General features: G+C 35.4%; 1 protein-coding gene across 1 annotated transcript in view; it reads right to left on the bottom strand.

Annotated features, from left to right (window-relative positions):
• EMB1789 (CCCH-type zinc finger family protein) overlaps positions 1-26036 on the bottom strand; it is a 181087-nt gene extending 155051 nt beyond the window's left edge. The window contains exon 1 of the mRNA XM_089800015.1: positions 25026-26036. Within this exon, the coding sequence (XP_089656141.1) occupies positions 25026-25841 (816 nt within the window). The 5' untranslated portion in view covers positions 25842-26036. The remainder of the gene's footprint in view (positions 1-25025) is intronic.
• Positions 26037-26267: the final 231 nt, after the last annotated feature.

Below are 26267 nucleotides of genomic sequence, written 5' to 3'. Positions count from 1 at the left end.
AACAAATAAAAGATCCTAGTATGTTAATCATCAAGTTAGATATACAAAAAGCATATGATAGGTTGATTGGAGATTCCTTTGCAAATGTTTAAAAGCATTTCGATTCTCAAAAAGATTGATTTACCTAATTACAATTGCATTTCAACACCCAAGATTTCAGTCCTCATTAATGGTTCCCCAGAAGGTTTCTTCAAAATTTTAAGAGGTTTAAGGCAAGGGGATCCCTTGCCCCCTTTCTTGTTTGTGATAATGGTAGAATCATTTGGGAGAAGCATCAAGAAGGCACATTTGGAAGGGCAAGTTACAAGAGTTAAAGTGTAATATCCACTTTTCTCGAGTCTTAACGAACAACTAACATATCAAAGAAATACAGTTATTACTTCATTTTCATAGGAAGAATGTTATATCAGTTATGTTCTCATTCCAGTTATGTTCATGTGAATGAGATTAACGGTTATAATTAGTTAAATGAAATTTGATAACTAACAATTGAAAATATCATCAATGAATTTACTATAAAAATTAAAATCTACATACCATGGAATTCGAAACCAAAATCAATCTAGGGATGCTTCTGCAAACACCCTAGTTAGTCCACAAATACCATTTAAGGATCAAATGACGATTACCATCCAATACCACTATATCAAAATCAAATGACAATTACCATCAAATACCACCATGTCAATTAGGGCATCACATACCGCTGTATTAATTAGGACATCAATTACCATTGAATCATCTAGGGCTTCAAATACCAATGTATCTTTTAGGATGTCAATACCACTATATCATTTAGGGCTTCAAATACCACTGTATCATTTAGGACATCAGATACCCCTGTATCATTTGGGGCATCAGATACCACTGTATCATTTAGGGCATCAATTACCATTGTATCATTTAGAACATCAGATACCACTGTATCATTTAAGTTGCTGATTATCTCAGTTTCATTCCTCTTCTTCCTATTGCTAACTGTGCAATAACATAAGATTAGAAGATATGCTCATAATCATTATTCTTATAAATGAAAAACTAAAATAGCAATCCTATAGATATATTCCATATTCAATTGGAAGATCATCCAATCTAATTGGTTACCAATTACATTGACGAGAAAAGTTGCTTACATCAAAGGAAATAATTGAATTCAACGATATAAATTAATCCATCATATTTTCTACTTGTATAAATATCATAAAAAGTAAAAATACCAATTACAAATAAATGTTTGAATGCTCATCTTATCTTTACCTGATGCACATCCTAACATCTTGTGGAGAGGGAAAACATTGTCAGGGGCTTAACCACCCAACCTTAGACCATAACTTATCCCCACACAATCTCTAATGAGAAAGGCCCTCCCTACCCAGAAGTAGACATGGAACAACTTAACCAGCACTCAACTAAGCATAAGGATTTGAATATTGGACTACCATGAGCCGACCCTTGTTAATTAATATCTATTTTCTTTTGAGCTTACAATTATTATTAATAATGGTTCATTTCTTTTCATGCAAGAAATAATTTTATGTTACAATGATTTTCAACTCACCCTTCATCTCAGCCAAGATGGCCCTCCTGGATGAATTTCTGAGTGTATGCTAAAGTGTTTTTTGTGAATTATAATCACAGTCAATTTCTTATGTCCTTTCCGAACTTATCACAGAATTATGAAGTATACTATACTTGCATCTTCTTTTGCTTGTCGTCCTCAACTCACAGACTAAAGAGTAGATGTTCTTATTTTGAGTGTATTTCACAAATTTGACTAAGCAAAATCATATATCAATATGCAATTAATTTTCTAAATGGGAATCTCCAGTAACAATTGTAATCCATTATTCAAACTTTTGGATGTACCCTCCCATCGAGTGGCTGCTTGGACTATGCTCCACCTGGAGTCTATTCATACAATTTTGTTGTCGTGTTCTATCAATCCAAGGTGCACGACAAGCATCACTTTCCAATGACTCAACTCAGGGTCTATATGAACTCAGAACGTAGGAAGAATTTGTATCTAGCAAATGTAAGAACTCCGACTATAGTTCTGAGAATTTACGATGCAAAAAAAGAAGGTAATCCATAATGTCGAGGGTTTGTGCTTTGCAGAACAAATGTAACTCAGAGAATTTTAAGAGGAATAGACCCGCTTCCCAGACAACGGGGAGAATGATAAAGAAAAGTCATATGCACGTTAATTACAAGAAGATGGTGGTGGTGAGAGTTACAAAACAAGAAGTCATCGGCTCCAATATTTAGAATGGCCATCTCAAATTATAAGGCCCAATAGAAAAATAAAATAGAATATGAAAGGTTGTCACACATGAAATAAAATATTAGGCAACAACCAAGGTGAAAGAATAATATTGTCTTAGTATTTAGCATCATGGTATCTATAGATAACTATGTATATATGTATACATATACGTGTATATGTGTAAACCCCAACCATATATTTCTTACGTATACACCATATATTAAGTATGCATATATGTCCTTATATATATAAAGTTGGTTTATGTATTTACACATATACATGTATGTACATGTATAGAAATGTAGGTATCATGATGTCGATATGATAAGACATGATTATACATTAGAAGGCTCCAACCAACAACACAATTACAAAGGTATAAACTTGTTCAATTTCCATTCATGCTTAATAATCTCTTTTAATATTAAATGATATGTGATTTAACAAGTTAGCTCATGGTCGTCCAACATACAATCTTGCCTGCCTAGTCGTTATCCTTAGCCCTGGTGGTTCAGGGCTTGTACCTATTTGCTCAGTGATGGTAGTACCCCTCCATGCCCAATTCCTTTTTGGCAATGCTTCCCCACTTTGACGTGCTCCTGTAAGGGAATTCTCCACAATTATATTATTTTCCTCAATATAATAACAATTTACCATAACAAATTATTATTCATAAACCACCATAATGACAAACCACCATCCCACTTCCCATGATGAATAACCAATTTTCTAAAATTTCAAGATAATAATATAATAGCATCATAACGATTAACTAGCATGTCATCTTCATATGAAATTATAACAATTAACCATCTTACCATTTCACATGATTATAACAAATTTCAACTGTCAATTGACTTCATATGACACCTCAACAGCTATATGAACATTTTAAATTGGGTCAAAATTTGGGATGTAACATAAAGTAACTGAATGAGTAGAATATCAAAAATTTGCAGATGACACAATCCTCCCAAGCAAAAGTAGTATTCGGGAAGCCAAAAGGTACAGCCATATCTTAGCGGAATATCAAAAAGCCTCAAGCCAAAAAGGCAATGTTAAAAAATCAAGAAAAAAAATTCTAAATACCCATAATAACATAGCATCTAGAATTAGCCAAGTTTTAGGCTTCAAGATTGGGTACTTTCCATGTCGATATTTAGGCATTCCAATTGAGAAAGGAATAAATGTGTCTAAATCTTTGACCCGTATCATAGATATGATAGATCGAAAAATGGATAATTGGAAAGTAAAATGGCTTATGAATGCTTGCAGATCAACTATGATAAATCAGTCCTCTCAGCTTTACCTACTTATCAAATGTCATGTTTACCCCTATCCATTGGTGCTAAATGGATTTTAGAGAAAAAACTCAAAGACGACTTCTGTTAGGGTACAACTGACAAGAGGAAGTTTACACTAATTAAATGGGATCAAATTTGTCAGCCATTTGAACAAGAGGGAGTAAGTATTAAGAATATGCTTAATCAAATTTTGGCAATTGGAGCCAAACTTGTGTGGAGATTACACAAGGAAATTGATAGGAAATGGGCTACGATTTTATTCAACAAATATTTGAAAACATATGATAATACTAGTATTTTTTGAACAAGGAATCCTCCAAAGGGATCTAAAGTTTGCAACTTTATTTTGAAATGTAGAGATTCCATAGCAAACCATCTAACGTGGGATATAGGATTGGTGGATTCTACTCTTTTTTGGGAAGATTCTTGGGGTAGATACCCGAATATTGAAAAATCATTAATCCATAGAAGTATAGAAATTTTGAAAAATATTTTGAGTGATAAGCTTCAAGACTATATATGTTTCCCACATGAAAACCCAGGTTTGGGTTGGAAATGGAAATTTTTTGAATAATACACCACTCAAGGATGTATCAAAATAAGAAATAGTAGAAATTCTAGAGGCAAGAGTACTCAATCCCAAGAATATACTTGATAGACTAATTTGGAATAAGTCAAAACACAAGGGAACACATTGTCAAGGAAGGATACAAAGTTATTGATAAAACCGTTGTAGTCCCCCGCTTTGATCTCCCCTTACATCTTAGTTGGGACAAGAATTGTCTTCCAAAAGAAGGTATGTTTCTATGGGCAGCCATGCAAGAAAGGATTTTAACAACTAGCTGGTTTCAAAGATTAGGATTTGAAGAATTTGAAGGACCTTCTAGATGCCCATCATGTGAACATAGTGAGGAAAATGTAAACCATCTTCTCTGGAAGTGTCATTTCGCTAAAGAATGTTGGAAATGGCTTTCACGAACGCTAGGTTGGCAATCAGCCTCTGCTAAGAAATTTATAGACCATCTCAAATCTTAGCCTATTTTCCACTATAATAATAATTTGGGATATTATGGAATATCTCCTAGTCAATTGTAGCCTAGGAAATATGTAAGGAAAGAAATAGGAGAATTTTTAGGACAAGAAAATGAGCGTAGAAAATATTATAAACAAAATTGAAGGCAGTATTTCTGAGGTAGCAAATAACTGTATTAGAAAAAGAAACAATGTGAAGGTTCTTTCAGCCTATGGGATGAAGAAGTTAGGAAAAAACTTAATGGTCTTGTAGTCCCAAATTACTATGGCAACGGCAGGAAAGCTAGCCAAGAGGTAAGAAAATATTGTAAATGGTCTCCTCCAAAAACAAGGAAATAAATTTCATTTTAAAGGAGCCTCTAGAGCAAATCCAAGAGTAGCAGGAATTGGAGGGATACTACATGATCATAATACTAAGGTTGTCCTTCGTTTTGCAAAACCAATAGGAAATACATCTAATAATATAGCAAAGTTAGAGGCTTTATTGGAAGGCTTAAAAGGAGATGTGTCAATCTTGGTATTCAGAATTTAGTAATAGAAGGAAACTCACAAGTTATTATTACTGTAGTTAGAAAAGGCCAAACACCCAATTGGATCCTTAATTCTAAAATTGCTTCAGTTTATTATTTCTTAAATATTTTTCAAAATTATTTAGTAACCCGCATATATAGAGAAGGGAACTCTTTAGCAGATTCTTTAGCTAATAAAGGGGCGGATAGGATTAATGTTTTAGAATTCCCTTTGACACTCTACCCTTAATTTAATGTTTAACCGAGATTAATATCATCGTACTCAATAGGGTATTAATAATGATTACTTATATTACTAGCAGTTCATACATGCCTCAATTTTCTTCACATGAGCTAAATCTATACAGCTGTGTTTTATCATAATTACAATTCAAGAGCTAATTTTCCGTGCTATGCTTATGTGTCATCTTCTTTCATTATTAAATGCTCTCAAGAAAGTTAGGACACTTTCAAATAGACAAGCTCCTCTTTCTCTGTTCATCTTTTTCTATCTGGTTTTAGTTATGGAAACTAACGTTTGTGTCTTCCATTCTTTCAAACATAAGCAAATGGGTTTCAAGGGAAAGTTCTCCCGGAGCATTGGAATCACATCCTCAAACCTGTGGATGATTTGACTAGGAGGTTTGTAACATTGCTGATTTCGGAACCCATTTTTATTACAGCTATACTTAGCGTTGGAATGGCGATATTATAGGCTATTTTGTGGCTTGCATGATCCATGGGGATTTTAGGAAGGATTGGGTCATTAGCTTATGTACAATGATTTTCAAAGAAGACATATTAGGGGGTCTGGAGAATGCAGTTTATAGAATCAACCATTAGAAAGAAATTCCCAAACTGGAACTCTACATGGTTGCGGATGTGGGAATGTTGGAAGGACTGGAGCGCTTAACCAAGAAACCCATTATTACTTTCAAGGATAAGATGGTTTTTGACCTCCACTAGGGAGAAATGAAGTGAAACATTCACTTTTCGCTAAGGTGGATGAAGTTGGTTCGTTCTCAAGATACAATGAGGCTCTTTCACTATCTAACAGTGGAAGGCTATGGGGTGCCAAAAGAAATAAAAAGCATAGACATAGAGCGGTACAGAGTGATCCTTCTTGCTGATCTAAAGAAAAGAAAGCAAGAGATCCAATAGTGGTGGTGGATTCTGCAGATGAAAGTGAATCCGATGATGACCTCATAGTTTTGCGTCATCAAGGTTAACATTGTCCTCTGTTTTCACAGGAAAACTTGGATATTATAGTTTTTGTTGAACTTTTGTTATACTGGTTTTTTTGGTAATGCTTCGGCTATGGATAACTATGATACTCTTATGTCTAGATCAACTCTTTGACAGGCTGTGATTGGTGTTAATATATTTACTTCTATGGTCTGGTTTATTGGATATGTTTTTGGTTATTAGTTGGTTAGCTTCTCTTAATGCATGTAGCTTCGGTTGGCATTACTGTGATAAGCACATACATATGTATATATGCACAACAGCATGATGCACATGCTGTTATGCATGTATGCATACATACATGTTGTTGTACCTTCCACAGTCTGCAATCAATGAGATATATATTTGTCCCGAGATCATTAAGGCATGATCGAGATTATTTTTGGTTCCTTTGATGTTTAGATCAATGATTGATCTATCCTTTATATTGGGCTGCAGATGTAATGATTGATTATACATTTAATCATTGTGTTTATGACATTAACTAATCATGAGTATTAGTTAACAATGAACGGGTGTGAGAATGAATGTCCATGTCTCCAATTGGAGACATGGCTATTCATCCCCACACCCCTTCCGTTGGTATTTATCTAATCCGCCCGATGTAATCTTGGCATCGAAATCTATTAATGCAAGCACTCTAAAAGGATCAAAGATAATTCTAAGTTTGATAATACTTCATTTCTGTTATTGCTGCACTAACGTTTGCAGATCCTGGAAGCGATTCAAAACATTGGTGTTATTGTTTATACCTGCAACAAAATTCTAGAATCAATTAAATCTGGTTATAAACTTTACATGGTATCAGAGCTTGGCTAAGGAAAGATCACACTAAGTTTATAAGGATCAAATTTTACTTCAAATAACAGTCCTCCCGCTCTCTACAAAGATGACAAACACAATGAGATTCGAACATCACCTTGGAAGTGCTGATAACTTTGAATCCTAGAAACTTCGATTAATGATGTTGTTAAAAGAAAACAAATTGGAATCATTTGTAAGAGTGGACAAACAGGAACCTAAAGATGATCCTGAAAAATCAGAATGGATCGAGAAAAATGAAAAGGCTATAAAAATAATTGTGGATGTTGTTCGAGACCACATAGTACCTATTGTGGCAAAACATACCACAGCATATCATATATTTCGTGCTTTTGAAAATGCATTTATAATCAATAATACAGGCAGAAAACTTGCTCTTAAAAGGTAGATGAATAATGTAAGCATGAATAAAGGAGAAACTATAAATGCTTTCTTTATGAGAATCATAGATTTGAGAAATCAATTATTTGCACTTGGTTATGAAATTGAAAATCAAGAATTATCCTTAATAGCATTAAGAGGACTTCCAAACTCCTGGGAATCCTTTGTACAAGGTATACGTACTAGGTCTAAAATCCCTAAACTAGATCGTTTAAGATCAGAGTGTCTTCAAGAAGAATCGAGATTAATGCTTAAGGGAAAACACAAAACTCTAGATGAAGATGTTCAAGTTCTTAATACAAATGCTCATAAGAAAGGAAAGAAGAAAAACAACAAAAGGAAAAGAAATGTTTATGGAAAAGGACAATCCAAATAGAAGAAAGACTTGTCCAAAATCTAATGCTTCAGATGTGATCTGTATGGACATTATGCAATAAATTGTCCTGTTGGTGTTTGAAAACGTTACCCATTTCCAATTACCCTGATGAGAATATGACACATCTAGGGGTAGCTAACTCCCATTATCAACACATCCATTCAGACACCAGGCCAACTATAAGGCATGACCCTTCTTCTTCTTCAGGCTCTGCAAAACCTAGGCAGGTGGACCTACAGATTCTTTATATGGTACCAGTTGTCAAAGCATACACTAAATCTAATATGAAGCAGATAAAACCCTTATTTCTCCTGATAACTCATGAAATGACATCCATCTACAATAGCTAAATGCAGATCTAGGAATCTCATGAGCTGAATGAGGGCATTCTATTATAGCTCTTCAACATGAAAGGGGAAAAGCATTTGATTATTGATGTTGATCTCAGCAAACCTCAAATATGCAGCAGTATAAAAGGTGATCCTATAAGTGACCAGTGCCTTATCTATTGGGCAATTCATACAAAAACCTAACACACATCCCTGAAAATCACTGATATGTGCCATACATTAGGACTTCCTGATCTATCTAACCACTTTGTGAACTAGACATCTGCATCCTTTTGAACCTCATACTCGACTTATCCCTTCATGAAATCTGCAATCCTATGATGAGGAATCAAGCATTTACATAACTCTTTGAGTCATAAGCAAAATAAATCAACATATACAACCAATAAGTTGCAACTAAGTTTCATATTTTTTGTTTACAAAACACAAAAGATCACAAACAGCATGAATGAGAGACAAGATATCAGAATGAAGATTGACTTGCTGCTGCCTTATCATTCATTTCCTTGAAACAAATTACAATAAGATGCATGAAATTTAAATGCAAAGCTACCTAACAGATCAGACTATCTATATTCTTATTTCTACTGCTGTTCACATGAGAGAAATTGCTGAAGAAATATGTGGTATCACAGTATGGGAACATATCAAAACTGGATCCAAAAATTTGGTATCTCAGTAGTGACTGGTTTTTCTCCAAAGACTGGAACCCTTACAAAGTATCAGAGAAAGAAGATATAGACAAGAAAGAAATCCCGGATCTGTTCTAAAAATGACAAGTGTCCACTTGAAAATCAATCTTCTGGCAACTGAAAAACTTCTTTCTTTCCTTATCCCTGATCTGACTCATTTCATCATTTCCTATTACTAATTTGAAAATATTCTCTGAGTAATGATGAAAACTGTTTGAGTCATTCACATATCTGATTTGCCCCATGAAAAGCCAGAGTGAAATCTCAATTTTTATTGAGTGAACACAACCAAACTCGACCCAAACTGATTCTTTACTACCTTTTAACCATGTTTAGGTCACTACTTCGTTAGAAATTAGATCTGAATTCCCATTTCTGAATTCAGTTATAATTTGGTTACCTGGAACAAATCCTCCTATAGCTCGAACAGGTGGCATTCTGTGCAAAATCTGATCCCAGAATCGGAAAATTTGAATTCCCACGATTCCGGTGATATATAATACTGATATGTTCGCCTTTAGGAATCGCCCAGAATCTTCATTTGAAAAACAGTCCCCTTCTTGCAGAAAAAATAAGTCTGCACCTCTTTGATTTTAAATTTCAAAATTTAAAATAAGCTAAAGTTTTAACTTTAGCTTATAAGCCCCTTCAGATTTAAAAGAATGTGCACGTCACTTCCTTTTGGGAAAAATAGTAAAAATATTATTTTTCAAACATCTCATATTTCTCCATCTCATTCCATCCGGGTCAACCTGAAATTTGACCGAGTGACACGTGTCACTTACTGATTTGCTGGTGGAATTGCACATGGGACCCACGTTGCATTCTGACCCTTGCCGGATTTTTCGAAATTTTCTGGCGACCTCGCTATGTCGCTAGCCGGATTTTTTTGACATTTCCGGCTAGCGAGGTTGCGAGGTGTCGGATTCTTAGTTTTCCGGTCGCCTGCAACTCGCTGATGTCATTCTCTTGTTCTGCGTGCATTCATTCAAAAGTTTTTACAACATACCCGCTAGCTAATGGACCACGGGCCTACCTTACATGCTGGAGCGGCCTATGAAAACCCCAATCTCAACTTCATACTAAACCTTGTGTTGTATTGTATTTAAAAATTTGAAAAGTACCTATCGCGGACAATGTGGGATAAATCTCTTTCAATGTGACGCCGACCGTAGCTTCTTTCTTTCATTGTTTGAAACATCATTTCATTTACTATGAAGCCTCCTGCAAACTTGAAAATCTGCCCCTACTTTACACGGGAGTCCTTTTTGGCGTCATCTCCTTCGATTTGGGCAATTCATTGTTTGCATTGCCATTTTTTCCAACGTATCTGATCTCTAGTTGCTGCATTTTCTTTCAATGTTGCGCTTTGGTTAGCATTTCCTTCTCTTAGTTTGGCATTGATTACAGATGCAGACTAGCAGCTTTCTTGAAACAAAAGCTGTGGCTCTTTGGTCTATGGCTGGCAGTTTCTTCTTTACCTGCGATTTACTCTTCCTCCTTTCATCTTTGTTGGCTGCTTCACGTGGGTGTCCCTGAGACGGCTTCCCTCTTTCCTTTTGCGTGAGACATGGATGTCCCTTTGATTGCCAAAGGGTTCTATGTCTTTGATGCGCTGGAGGGTGTTCTTTTCATGGCGTGACTTCTTCTACTTTGTGCGTTTTCTTTTATTTAGCTGCTGTTCCAAACCAGTCACAGGCAACTTCACTTTATTCGCATGAATGTTGGATCTTCTCTCAAAACTATCCTGTTTTGGCATGATTGTTCTTTCTAATGGCATAGGCGCTAGTAAAATGCGCAAAACTTCCTTCTTATTTCACTCTTCCTCGTGCATTAGACTGCCTCTGCTCTAACGTTGCATGAATTATCCCTTCATGCTTGATCATTTATTTAATACTTGTTTAAACTGTCGCAACCCCTTCCCTATCAATAGCATGATCTAGCATTGTCTTCAAAAAGAACATGGGCATTTTCTCTAAAACGTGGGTGCATTTTATTTATTTTTATGTCAACATCATTATACGTCTCCACAGTGAAGGATTCATGTATATAAAATATTTGACATTCTCTAACCTCTGAAGTCAGAACAAATCCATTCATATCCACCCTATCATTCATTTTGAACACTGAACACTCACGCAAAGGCCCCTTGCACCCGTTGGACTGCTTTACAATTCACAAAGTGTTCAACCCAGCATGTTTACTTGAACTTTGAATAATGCCAATCCATAGGATGAAATATTATGGTTAATTAAGATCATTATCAAATGCTTCCTCAAATCTTCAAGTCACACACAATCCCTATCAGTCTGATGGAATCAGTCGGACCCCAAAGTGGGTCCGGCTAAAAAAAAAATTTTTACAAACAACTGATCTGTAGACTAATCCACGGACCCTCTCGAATTGATTGGGATCAAATTTGATCACAAATTGGTCGTTGAAAACACATTTATTTTGCTCTTTGAAAACTGTGACTTTCTTATGACAGGGCCTGTAGGTTGGTCTTCAAAACTAATTCCAACATCTGACATAACTCTGAAACTCAAGATATATCATCTCTCTGACACGTTCAACAGCCCTGTCAGATCTCGTCACATGACGACATTGGGGTCAAAAGATATTTGCCGTCAAAGTCACCTTCTCAGAATCACCTGCAGATAAACACGTCAGAAAACCATAAACTGGGTTTGGATTTGGCTCGAAAAACTAGGTAAACGGGCGCATGGGAAAACAAAAACTGGGGCATTGGTTCTCTGTCACGAGGACATTATGGATCTACGATTTGGATTCATGACGAATAACAGGGCGCAAATGGCGAGCGGTCAAAGTAGGCTACTTGGATTTTGCAAACTGGAAACACTGACCGAAAGCATTTTTTGCGAATAGAAATGGCTTGGAAAAGCGTGCATATGGATTCATCATGACATGAAACTTGAAACATAACAAGTCTGTGATGCCTACAATGTAATGCAACATGAATTTCGACATTTGGATCAACTAGTCAAAAGTTATTACTCGTCAAACAGGGCTTCCCAGAATTATGTGCAATTTGCAAAAGCATGAAAACAGTAACTGACCAACTTTGAGGGATTCAAAACCTAATCAAACGAACTCAAATTGACTCAAAATCTCAAACATAGGTTCTCGGGTATGGACACTAGATACTCCCAAAGTGGTAAGTCACAAAACATTTCTAGGTGCAAGATATTCAGATGCAAACACAGACTCCTGTCGCTGTTTGACACTTAGGCAGAATTGTAAATTTTGACACTAGCTCAAAATGGGACTTCGCAAATGACTCGGATCGATGATTTAACTTCACAGAACAGGTAGATGGGCTGACTGGAAGGTTTTAGAAACATTGAACACCTTTTAGGCCTCATACTGACAACTGGGTACATACGCATCAAAAAGCGTTTATAGGGCTCAAATTTCTCAATGGTGCTCAAAATTTGCCATGCAATTTTTTAGCGCCAACATGTCCCATGGATCTAAACCTCAAGCATCTTTTGCAAAATCTGAGAAGTCAAATGAAGGCAATGAATATGAGAAATATGTCTTCTATTCAGCATTATCCAGCCAGATATCAACCAAAAGGAATACATGGATAGTTGACAACGGGTCTTCTAGACACATCACTGGATATCAGGATAACCTAGAAAGCATGCAAATAGAAACATATGAAGAAGTTACAATTGGTGATGATTCTGCACACTCCGTAAAAGGAATTGGGACCTGCACCATAAAATTGAAATCTGGGAATTCTATTCAACTTTCTAGAGTTCTTTATGTACCAAGCATTAAGAGGAATTTAATATCTATATCTGCACTTGAAGATGATAGTTTTAGAATCGCATTCACGGGAGGGAAAGCACTAGCATGGTCTAAACATTCAACCATTAAAAGGGCTCTAACAATAGGAGTAAGACAAGGATATGAGCTATGTGCTAAGACAAACCTTGCACTTGTACATGACACCTCAGATTCAAATAAAATATGGCATAGAAGACTAGGTCATATCAACTTCCATGCTCTAACATCAATGGAGAAGATAGTAACCGGAATGCCCAAGTTAAACCATATTCACAATGAATCATATAAAGGTTGTGCCTTAGGGAAAAACACTAAAAAGCCATTTCCTCATAGTTTGAGCAAAACTAAAGAAAGGTTGGAACTAGTACATTATGATCTATGTGGGCCCATGTCTGTACCTTCTAAAGGAGGATTCTTGTACTATTTGATATTTGTTGATGATTTTTCAAGGAAGAAATGGATACTTCCTTAAATGCAAAGAGTCTGAAGAGATTCTCTCTAAATTTAAAAAATTCAAAACTATTACTAAGAACTCCTCCGATAAGAACATTAAAGTTTTGAGAACAGATAATGGGAAGGAGTATACTTTTGAAATATTTAAAGAATTTTGCAAACTCGCTGGGATTAAGAGGGAGTTCACAATCCCTTACAATCCTCAACAAAATGGGGTTGCTGAAAGTAAGAATAGAACTATTGTAGAAGCTGCTCGGGCTATGATTTTTGATCAAAATTTGAGTATGTCCTTCTGGGCTGGAGCATCCAACACTGCAATCTATATTCGAAATAGATGTCCTCACTCACATTTGGACAATAAGACTCCTGAAGAAGCATTCTCTGGAAAGAAACTTGACATCAGTCACCTCAGGATATTGGAATGTCATGTCTATGTTCATGTAGAACAATCTAGAAGAAAGGGTATTCTCATTGGTTTTAGTGAAACAGTAAAAGGATACAGAGTCTACATACCTAGACAAAAACAAATAGAACTAAGCAGAGATGTCATCTTTGAGGAAGACATTGCTTTCAGAAGAGCCAAAATCTCCGATGAACTGGATACATTTGATGTATCTCCAGAAGAGACTCCTGCTCCTAAGATTCAAAGGGAGTTCCCTGAAGAGACTTCAACTGAAACTGAAATCCTTCTAAAGACTCAAGAAGAGAGTCTTGATCACTCTAAAAGGCCACTTTGGGCAAGAAAAATAATATAGGAAGGAGATGGATTCGCAACCCCTTCAAGAACCTTCCAAGAAAGCAAGAGACCTAGAAAATTGACATATAATGCTTTCCTGTGTGAGAGCTCAAATCCTAAACCTTCTAGTGCTTTTGAAGCACTTAAACGTCAAGCTCGGAAAGACGTCATAGTGGAAGAATACCAGTCTATACTAAAAAATGATGTTTGGGACATAACTCCGAGACCTAAGGAAAAATATGTTGTGTCTTCAAAATGGCTCTTCAAAGTTAAGTATGTTGCAGATGGCAGCGTTGAAAAACATAAAACTCGTTTTGTGGCTAGAGATTTTTCTCAAAAGGAAGGAATTGACTTTGAAGAAACCTTTGCACCAGTTGCCAGGTACACTTCTGGTAGAGCTGTAATAGCCATCACAGTAGCCAATGGTTGGAAAATCCATCAAATGGATGTAAAAATTGCTTTTCTTAATGGAAAAATAGAGGAAGAAGTATACCTGGAACAACCAGAAGGATTTGTAACTCATGATGTTGCTTCTCATGTTTGTAAATTGAAGAGGGCTCCATATGGACTTAAACAGGCTCCCTAGGCCTGGTATGAAAGGATTGACAAATACCTTTTAAGTCTTGGATTCACCAAGAATGTGGCGGATCCAAATCTCTACTTCAAGGTAACTAAAGGTGATATGCTAAATCTAATTCTTTATGTTGATGATATTTTTATTACACGGGAAGAACATCTCATTAATCAATGTAAGAAAGATTTGGCTTCTGAATTTGAAATGAAGGATTTAGGAATTCTTCATTACTTTCTTGGTTTGGAAGTACGTCAAAAGTCTGGTAATATCTTTCTACATCAAAAGAAGTCTACAATTGATATTTTGAAAATATTTGGAATGTGGGATTATCGACCTATGTCTACACCTATGGAAACCAACCTTCACAAGCTAAAGGAAGCAAGTGTTGAATCCAGACTAGTGGATCCCACCTTATACAGACAGATAATCGAGTCCTTGATGTATCTTGTAAATACTTGACGTAATATCTACTATGCAGTGAATGCATTAAGTCAATTCATGTGTGAACCTCGTGAGATTCATCTTGTTGCTTTGAAGCATATATTGAGGTATCTTCAAGGTACTATTGGCTATGAACTTAAATATGAGAATATCAGTTTGGAGTTACATGGATATACTGATTCCGATTGGGTCAAAAGTGTAAAAGACCGAAAAAGCACATCCAGATGCTGCTTCAGTTTAGGACCAGCCATGATTTTTGCAGAAAGCCAACATTTGTTGCTCAAAGTTATACTGAGGCAGAGTTTATTGCAGCAACTATGGGAGCTAGAGAAGCAGTGTGGATTCGGAAGTTGCTTTCTAACTTGTTTGGTGAACCTATGAAACCTACCACTATTCATTGTGATAACCAAAGTTGCATCAAGTTATCGGTGAACCCGATATTTCACGATAGATCTAAGCATATAGAAATTCCTTACCACTATGTAAGAGACATGGTGGAAAGAAGAGCTATTCAATTAGAATATATTAATACAAGTGATCAAATAGCTGACATTCTCACCAAGGCTCTCCCTAAAATGAAAGTTGATCATTTCAGAAAGAAACTTGGCTTGATTGAAATGTAAGTTTATGAGATTGAGTCTCAACTTTGTAAATTTGTATTATTTAAATAAAGATGTTTAGAGTGTAAACTCTTTTGTCATATGTGTGACTCTATGACTCATGGGCCTACCCTATGTTCATTATTTAAGGTGATAATCTTTTATAATGAAATATTGATTCTAATAATATAAGGTGACGACTTTACTATTATTAGATTACTATCATGATGAATATCATGTGACTTGATATTCAAGGAAAAATCATGATAGTTAAAAGAGCATGTTGATGGATATCATGTGATTTGATATCTGTTGAAGATCAATATGTTCAAATTCATGGTGGATATTATGTGACTTAATATCTATGGATGTACCATGATCTTTTATAGTGGATATCATGTGACTTGATATCTGTATACACACCATAACTAGAAAGAATATCATGAGACTTGATTTTCTTATATATATCTTGAGGATATTACTTTTCATATAAAGAAAAACTTATATATGTGCACTTTGTCTTCCCTAGCTAAGAGGGAGTGTGAATGCATGTAGCTTCGGTCTGACATTACTGTGATAAGCACATACGTATGTATATACGCACAACAGCATGATGCACATGTTGTTATGCATATATGCATATGTACATGTTGTTGTACCTTCCACAGTTTGCAACCAATGAGATATATATTTGTTCCGAGATCATTAAGGCATGATCAAGATTATTTTTGATTCTTTTGATGGTTAGATCATGATCGATCTATCCTTTATATTGGGCCGTAGATGTAATGATTGGTTATGCATTTAATCACTGTGTTTATGACATTAACTAATCATGAGTATTAGTTAACAATGAACGGGTGTGAGAATGAATGTCCATGTCTCAAATTGGAGACATGGCCATTCATCCCCACACCCCTTCCATTGGTATTTATCCAATCTGCCCGATGTAATCTTGGCATTGAAATCTATTAATGCAAGCACTCTAAAAGGATGGAAGATAATTATGAGTTTGATAATACTTCATTTCTGTTCTTGCTGCACTAACATTTACAGATTCTAGAAGCGATTCAAAACATTGGTGTTATTGTTTGTACCTACAACAAAATTCTGCAATCAATTAAATCTGATAATAAACTTTACAGCTTCCTATTTGTTTGCCTCTTTTATCGGTATGTTTATGTGTTATATATATATATATATATATATATATATATATATATATATATATATATATATATATATATATATATATATATATATATATATATATATATATATATATATTTATTTATTTATTTATTTTTATATATAAAATCAATACATAAATATATATATACACATACACACACATATCCTTTGCATTCTCTTGTTTCTGATAGACTTTTATCTGATCTATTGTTTATTCACTTCATTATCTTTTTATCACTATGTATCCATGTTTCAGGAGATATATATAGTTTTATACAGTTATTAATCTTGTTTGACTCTATGTTCCTACTGTCTAGATGAGTTATATTGCTGCTTCTTCGGTGATTATATCATAGTCATCTCTTATTTATTACATAGATATCCGTGGAATTATTTTTTGGTTGGAATATTATCTCATTCTACTCAAATTGAATGTGAGGTTTCAATTGGCTTCTCAAAGCTGGCAGGCATGACTTATCTTTGGAACTAATAATGTGTTTCCTGCTATATCTGGTCTAAGTGATTGGTTCCTTCAATCATGTTCTTTCCTTCTCCTTTGATATATGGATCATCTATGGTATCAGTGGCAAGTAAGAAGATATGCTTCACTTTGCTGACCAGAGGATCCTTTTGTAGGTCGGCCTAATCTAAACAGAATTCACTGATGGATCTTTTTATCTTTACTTTCTTGAATAATAATTATCATCTCCCATGGGCTTCTGAGATTTATGGCGGTCCTCCCTTGGAAATTAATTTTTACTGGTGATGCTAATAATGTGGTAGAAGCATAACATATCCTCCTTCTCATTAGCTTCTTGTTTGTAATGGTAGATGAGGAAGGCGATTTTTAGTTCATTTTTGTTCTGTATACTTAAGATTTATCATAAATATAATGCTTATTTCTATTTTTGACCAAACTCTAATTGCTCAGGATTGTAGTTAATAGATACTATCTTATCTTTCTTGTCTTGAGGACAATTGTTGTGATATTGAATTTCAATATTCCCCGATAGTGAGGGACTCAACCAGCGTGCATATTTTTTTCTGATGGATTCTTTAGTCTCATTTCTAAATATTTAGGTTCGGTATTTTATGAAAAATATGTATTTGTTATCTTATATGTGATGGACTGGTGGATAATAAGATATTTTTAGCTTATTTTGGCAGACAATTGAGCACAATCTTTTACCCAGTGCAGTTCCAATATTTTATAAGTGCATACCTCCACATTTCGTCTTGTGGATCCATTAAATTCTTTTCTTTAGTAATATAGGTAGTATTTTTCAATTTGTAATATATGACAGTACTCCTCAGATATTACCTATCACTCATAACAGCAAAAATATAGCCATCGATACAAAGGTATGCAAAGCACAAAAATTCTCTTTTATGATACCAATTGTTACAGATATTCAGTACTAACAGTGATCTTAACTTAGGCAATGTGGAGGCATACACAGTATTTGCATTCTGTCAATATACAGCGAGGAGAATACAAACTATTTATGTTAGATATTTTAAGAGTTGATATCTCTTCCCAATCCTATTCAAATGAGGGCAAGAGTGTATTAATCTGTTGTAAAGGAAGGTATGCCTTCCAAAGTCATCTGAATAATAAGAGGCAAATGTAGAAGAATCAATGATATCCATCACTAATTGTAAGGGGAGGAATGCCTTCCCAAAGTCCTCTGGTATAGAATAGAGGCATATGTACCAATTGTATATAGGGTGTCTGTGCTCCAGGCGGCAATGGGGATTTTCTTCTCCATTCTTTTTCCCTCGGTGCCCACACTTTGAACTGTTAATGTTTAACCTAGAGGTAGAGATAAACAGCAATAAAAGAGCATAAACCATACACAAAACACTCAGATCATTTATCCTAAGAGAACCCTTCCACGGAAGGGAAAAACCCAGCCACACCAGCAAAATATGACTTTTATTGAACATAAATATTTAGGTACATGGCTCTCCACACTTGATTGATTACAATACACTGAGCAACCACATAAATAGATTGCATTTGACTCTTCATCTTACACACAATGGCCTCTTAAATCCAAAGTGTGAGACAATTCAAATTTCCAAATATACAACACTTATATTTTCATACGCATGCCTCTTCACATGACATATGGCACATGTCTTTTTATATAATATTGACTTAATTATTCTTCACAAATATCTCTTTCAGCTGAAGGTAACCATAACGGTCATAACAAACATAGTTCCATTTTACAAGAACAGAGATAAAGATTTCTATCCCAGCTACAAACTTTAACACTCCCTCTTAGCAAGAGTAAAGATCTTTAATAAGGTGGTCACTCGTAGCCACAACCAAAGATTATAAATTCACATCACATAACACATGTTATCTCATCATAACATGATTCACCATAGATAACTTCATAAGCACAAAAAAATGGGGTCCAACACATAAATTTTACCATGCCTACTTGCAAAGGGTAGAATGAAGACTCCAATCTCAAAACTTCTCCCAAAGAAGGATACATTCCCACCATGCCTACTCGCAGAGGGTGGTCCACCATACCTACTCACAGAGAGTGGAATGAGGACTTTCACTTCAGACTTCTCCTAGAGAAGACTGCATTTCCACCATGCCTACTCGCAGAGGGTGATCCATCGTACCTACTTGCAAAGGGTGGAACGAGGGCTTTCACCTCAAACTTCTCCCAAACAAGAGTGCGTGAATAACTGAGATTTTCTCTTAACAAAGCCTCCCTCTCAGTAGGGACAACTTTAATAACTAAGACAATTAGCAGAAACTTCCTTTAATAACAGAGTCTCCCTCTCAGCAAGGACATCTTTAATAATAGTCTGCCTCTCAGCATGGACAGTTTTAAGAACCGAGATTCTTAGAAGAAACTCCCCCTGAGCGGGGACATCTTTAATAATAGAGTCTCCCTCTCAAGAGGGACATCTTTAATAACAGAGTCTCCCTCTCAGCAGGGATAGCTTTAATAACTGAGATTCTTAGCAGAAACTCCCTCCCAACAGGGACAGCTTTAATAATATTATCTCTCTCAGCAGGGACATCTTTAATAATAGAGTCTCCCTCTCAGCAGGGACAGCTTTAATAACAAAGCCTCCCTCTTAACAGGCGCAGCTTTAATAACACAATAATATGGCTGACTATTGCATAAATTTGCATAAGGGTTGGACATCTCCCTTTGTTACGTAACCTCCCTCTGAAGCTCACTGAAGCCATCAGTTTAGTATCAAAACTGCAAACAACGTTGCATAATCTCTCACTGTCCCATTGCATCCTGCCACCATGAGAGATATTAATAACTCATGACTATCAATGTCAAAAGCAATATTTATAAATCAATATTCAAGAGATATAATCATTGATACTTATATCTTTGTGGTCTTATGTCATGTGCCTCTACATCCAATGTTCAAGCCATATAAAATAATAATACTTATCTCCTCATCATTTAATCTTCCTCAAAATTCACCTGTTGGCTTATACACAACACCTCTGTATAACAGAAATTTTATTAGAGGGACTCTTTGTTTCTTTACAAAGTACATAATCACAATAGAAATCTTGTCAGCAATCGTACAATCCTTAAAGCTACAACTCTAATGTTTGCATTATTGTTTACACCTGCATAAGACAATGACAAACATGCCCCCTTAAAATTGATACTAATATTGATGACAACTGATAGTGTAACTCTTAAGTTCCTTCCTAGATCACGAAATTGATTTTCATGATGGGAGGATCAAAATTTTGCCCTTTGAAATCACACAGCAGAACAACACAGAGGGTACAGATTGAAAGAAAGAGCAACACCAAAAGCAAATAAGTCTTCCTCAGCAAGTGAAACATAAAAGAGAATGATTCTCTCTCTGCCAATCACACAAACAAAACATAAAACTCAAAATAGCATGAGAATCGCACACCCTAAGCTAAATAGCATATAACATATATGACTCTGCAACAACAATTCTGAGACTGAATACAAACACCACAGGTATTAAAAATAATCATCCCAGAAAAAAATCCCGACAAACTGCATGGAGATGACACATAATAAAGCATAATCTCTTCTGCCAAGAGGAGGTCATCAAAACAGTACTTAGAATTCATAGCCTCCAAGAAATGTGAAGAGATTCGACAGATATTGCAGCCTGTGAGAAATACAAAAGTTTTAAAGAAAATAAAAATAAAAACCTACGGCCACGACACCATGAAAGCGAGCCAAAAAGGAATAAAACAAATAACTTGAATATGCAATCAGAAGACAAATCTAGAACATATTCAACAACAAAGGAAGCAAAACACGATCATATAATGAATGCCAATAGACATCTCCAAACAATCTGGAATACACAAATTGAAATGCCAAAGACTGACGATAAAATTAACAATCTGAAAACGTTCAAAGGTAACTGCACGATATCACCAACACAAACATTGAGCTCCCACAACAAATTGATATCCAGCCGAAAAGATAGCCAGTGGTGAGATCAAGCCACAACTTATACAATGAATGGACCGGCTTGAACAAGCTATACACGATACCACCAAAATATGGTTAAGGATGAATTTGCAACTACACAAAGCCCCGAAAATACCTCATTCCAAAAGAGCAGTAATGAAGAAGAAAGTTAATAATGCAAGGTAACAACACCGAAAGGAGGACAAGAAATATATAAATAAATATATAAATATTCAGGGTAGCACTTCACATAAAATGACTCATGACACAGATCTTTACATGTGGCAATCACATATCTTTACTGTCCTAGGAATTTCAATTTTTACAATGAATATTTTATTTTATCAAGTAAGAAACTTAAATTTGAGATAACCTCTACCAATATTTGAATCCTTGATTAGAATAATAATGTCAAACAATCACAAATATGAAGAGTCAAAACTTGGACAGCTGGATATTGAATCTTTGTCTCATACATTCCTACTGCCAAACTTATAAAATTCAGAACTAGCTAACGTAAATTCCAAAGAGAAATGTAACACTTAACTTTTCAAACCTAACTTTGAATACTTACAGATTTAGCACCATTGAGATTTTGTCACAAATCTACCACTTGAAGATTAACCAAGTGGTTTCTGTCCAGCCCTCCAGTCAAATCCATCTCAACATAACGAACAAGTGAAACTCTTTTATTTGCTATTATCTAACCTGACTCTGATACCATGTTAATGTTTTAACCCAGAAATAGAGATAAATAGCAATAAAAGAGCATAAACCATACACAAAACACTCAGATCATTTACCTTGGGAAAACCCTCAGAACCACACCAGCAAAATATGACTTTTATTGAATATAAATATTCAAGTACATGGCTCTCCACACTTGATTGATTACAATACACTGAGCAATCACATAAATAGATTACATTTGACTCTTCATATTACACACAATGGCCTCTTCAAATCCAAAGTGTGAGACAATTCAAATCCAAATATACAACACTTAATATTGTCATACGCATGCCTCTTCGCATGACATATGACACGTAATTTTATATAATATAGACTTAAATATTCTTCATTAATATCTCTTTCGGCTGAAGGTAACCGTAACGGTCATAACAAACATAATTATATTTTACAAGACAGATATAAAGATCTCTATTGCAGCTACAAACTTCAACATGAACAGGGAAAAAACAATATGTAAATTTTATAAAATATTAAATAAAGCTGGCAATTGCCATTTATTGATAATTAAAAAAGTTACAAAAAGCATTAAAATAGACCAAATATGAATTCTAACCTCAACAAAATATTCTTAATCTCTTCGAATATAGAACTTTATGAAATAAGGTTCCTTCCAAAAATAGAAGGTTTATCCAAGAAGTGTGGAGAGCTCCTAGAATGTTGCTTTAACTCATCAATTTGAACTGATTGATTCACTTTGCAAACATCAGAGATCCAAAGATAGCAACCTTTTCTGCAAACTGCATTTTGAATTCGCAAGCAAGAGCAAGCTTCGAGGCTGCAATTTTTAAGTACCAAAGCGATGAACCATTATGTGAGGCTCATAGAGTCAAGATCCTTCTCCTATCAAGTGAAATCACTCTTGCTAAATAATCCTAGGAAGAATTCTATCCGCAGTATTCTTTTGTACCCTTTGAAATTTCTTCACCTTTTGGAAAGACAATTTGTCCTCATATAGGGTAACAGCAAATAAGTGTGCATATCTCACCATACCACAAGTGAGAGCTTTCCCCAACTTGAAACTAGCCACATAAGAAAACATTTTTGATAGTTTGACGTCTTCCTAAGATTTACAAAATGCCATGCAACTATCAAGTCTAGTATTCGTGTTCGACAGGTTAAACAATTTGGCCCAACAAGCTTATCTTTCAACTTCATTGACAACAATGACCCCTAACTGATTAGAACATAATTTGATCATTGCGTGTGTGTAATCCACGACATATACCTTCCCAAGATGATCTCCGTCAACAATGTTGTTATCTCTTTCTTTCAAGTAAAAAACACAGATCAGCCAATTAGTTATGGCAATAATGACTCACCTGATATTCTCCTGAATCAGAGCTATGTTGGAAGAATAATTCATTCACTTAAATTGAAATCCTTTATCAACATTTTCCACTGATTCAGTGACCTCAAAATAATCAATCTTGTAGCTGTTCAAGTCTGGAAAATACGACTTCTAGTTTGATTTTATCAGACCAGGAACTTGAAAATGGAATAGTAGTAGCCACAAAACTGAAACCTCCTTGCAAGAATAGGAAATATGAGCATTTAGAAACACTTTGGTGAGGCCCCAGTTACCTATTTAATTTCCTTAGTCCTTGATTCATTGTCTCACTCCCTGAAGTAATCTGCAACATCAAGATGATCGTCTACCTCCAGGATTGCCATTTGGGTTCGTTTTAAGCTCAAAAGTGAGCTCATCAAACTTTACCTTCATTTCCTTAGGACACAGTTAAGGCCTCATCTGCCAAGTTGATAGCCACATCTTTTTCCTTAATCATATGTACATATTCTAAAACCATTGTTTCCATTGCATTCTTAACAATTTGTAAATCTTCAATAGTTATAATTTTCTTACTCCTAGTAACATTTACTCCATTTGATTGTTAATCTTATCTTTAAAAAAATATTAATCCTTCAATGAGCCTCTTTGCACTAGCCAATTATGTTAGGACTTACACTTAAGTTTCTTGTTACCATTAGGGACAAGCGGCAGAGCCAACCCAAATCAACACTTTTTTGAGGGCAGCATACATAGAGAATGCAAAACCACTGGCATATTACACCAAAATCTAACCAAGTCAAATGGCTTATTACATGCAGATCCAATCAATGCCAAAACGGGTTTGAAATGCAGAGGGGTCTAGCAATGAACCAACCAAGACCTTCAATAATAAATGCATAGAAGATCAGTCCACAATCCAGTTTTACAATGTCTTGAACATGAAATGCACGACTCTTTTGTGGTACCGCCATCCAAAGCTACAGTAATATGAGCATGGAATGCACCAAGTACAATTCAGTATGATATCAATAATGCTACCTGCACATGTTGATAATGTTCTTCAAAATATCAACCACACTATTGCATATACATTAGTTAGTCCGTAAAATCATAGGTTGAAGTTGGAAGATTTATATGGACTTTAGAAACTGAAGTACACTGCCCAATAGGGTCGAATGATGATGTAGAATCTTGACTGTAGACATCCAAACTCACTGTGCATTACTCAGGACTGCCATATCAGACTGTTTGGGTATGAAAAATGTTTTTCATTCACCATAATTAAGGGTTCCATTGGTGTCACCTTATATAGTGCTCAATGGTTGCATGTCTCAAGTGCCAATACATTTGTCTTATGTCTCAGAATCTCGTGCAAGTGTGTAGGTATAACATTTTCAATGCCAAAGAAATTATTCATCCGGTTTTGTCCATTAATGCCTTCATTGAAAACTTGAAGTATTGCACAACTTAATACTTCTCAAAAAGCATGAACAAGAGGGACCTTTTAATCATCTGTGGTTGAGGTTAAAACTAAATGCACTAGACAATCCTAAATTGCAAAATTAGTCGTATTGCATAAACTGAGCATATTTTACGTGAGACAATGTAAAATACTAAATCTTCTCAGAATAGATAATCTTAAAACCTAAAAGTCTCCCATGAAATCCAAACAACTATTGGCCGAAGCAGAAAAATAAATTATTACAAACCAGCCAAACAGTAGAGAAATATTACCTTTTTAGGTGTATCTTTTTCTTCATGCAGTTGCTCTTGATTGGGATGTTGATGTGCTGCTTTTTTATCTGCAAATTCCAAGGCTTTGAATTCTGCTACAAAGTCTTCCTCCCTTTCCTTTTTCTTTTCCTGGGGCTGAGGAGAGCGCTTTGCTTTGTTTTGCCTTTGCTTCTTCCTTCGCTGATTATTCGCCTTCTTCCTTCTTTTTGTTTCTGGAATCCTCTGGACCGATGCTTCGTTTAAGAAAAATGCTGAATTGTGCGGCACAATGCAATGACTCTCAACTTGAGATGCGGTCGCCGCCTGTTTACAGCCACTATTTATATCTTCTTCCTCCTGCTCGAGGGGTATTTCCATTTCCCCGGATATTTGGCCCTCTTCAAGCTCGTCATCTTCAATGGCATTTTCCCTTGAATTCCTATCTTTATTATGCTCGATTTCCACTGGCAAGGCATCCTTGTCGCCATTACAAGAGCATTCATGGGAGGAGGAAGCAGCAGAAGCAGAGGCGTTGCAAGCGGGGCAAAAGGCAGAAGAATTGCAGGCACTAAATTTTCTACCAAGCAATATGTTAAGGGTCTTCGGGCACTTTACGAATGATGTTTTGAAGTCGATTGCTTTCCAGTTCCAGTTCCAATTATCATTGTTTTTATCAAGGAAATCATCCGATTTAGGGTTGTTGAGGAGCGCGAGAAGGGTGTTGAAATGAAATTTAGGTTGAGCATGCCAGGAAGAAGAAGTACTACCGTTGGTTTTGCTGGCGGTTAATGAGGGGCCATAAGCATCCATGGCAATTGCAGGTTCGAAAGCCACCATACTTCCCAATGTCAATCTTGCGTTCGAACCATCTTATACTATTCCACATGTTGTATTTGGGATTTCGCTTAACCTACAAGTCTACTGCAACTGTTTCCATTCGCTCGTCAGAGGCGTTGTGCAGTGGGAGCTGGGGATGAAGGCATAGTTTCTGAATATAGAATTTTAAATACAGTCAATATATATCTAAAATTCAAAACTATTATTGTTATGAGAGAATTTTAAATACAGTTAATATTTATCTAAATTCAAAACTATTATTTTTATAAAGTGAGAGAGATTTTTATTTTTGAGAATTTCTTTTTTAAAATTATTATTATTTTATGTAAAAATTGTAAAAGGATTTTTTTTTTAAATTAAATAGTTCTTTAAATTTATTTTAAAATATAAATAAAATAAAATAATTATAAAAAGTGGTGGTATATA

This window comes from Cupressus sempervirens, chromosome 9 (assembly GCF_028749045.1).
Source record: "Cupressus sempervirens isolate cs-2001-9-10 chromosome 9, ASM2874904v1, whole genome shotgun sequence".
NCBI classification, from domain to species: Eukaryota; Viridiplantae; Streptophyta; class Pinopsida; order Cupressales; family Cupressaceae; genus Cupressus; species Cupressus sempervirens.
This window is presented reverse-complemented; position numbering and strand designations above follow the sequence as displayed.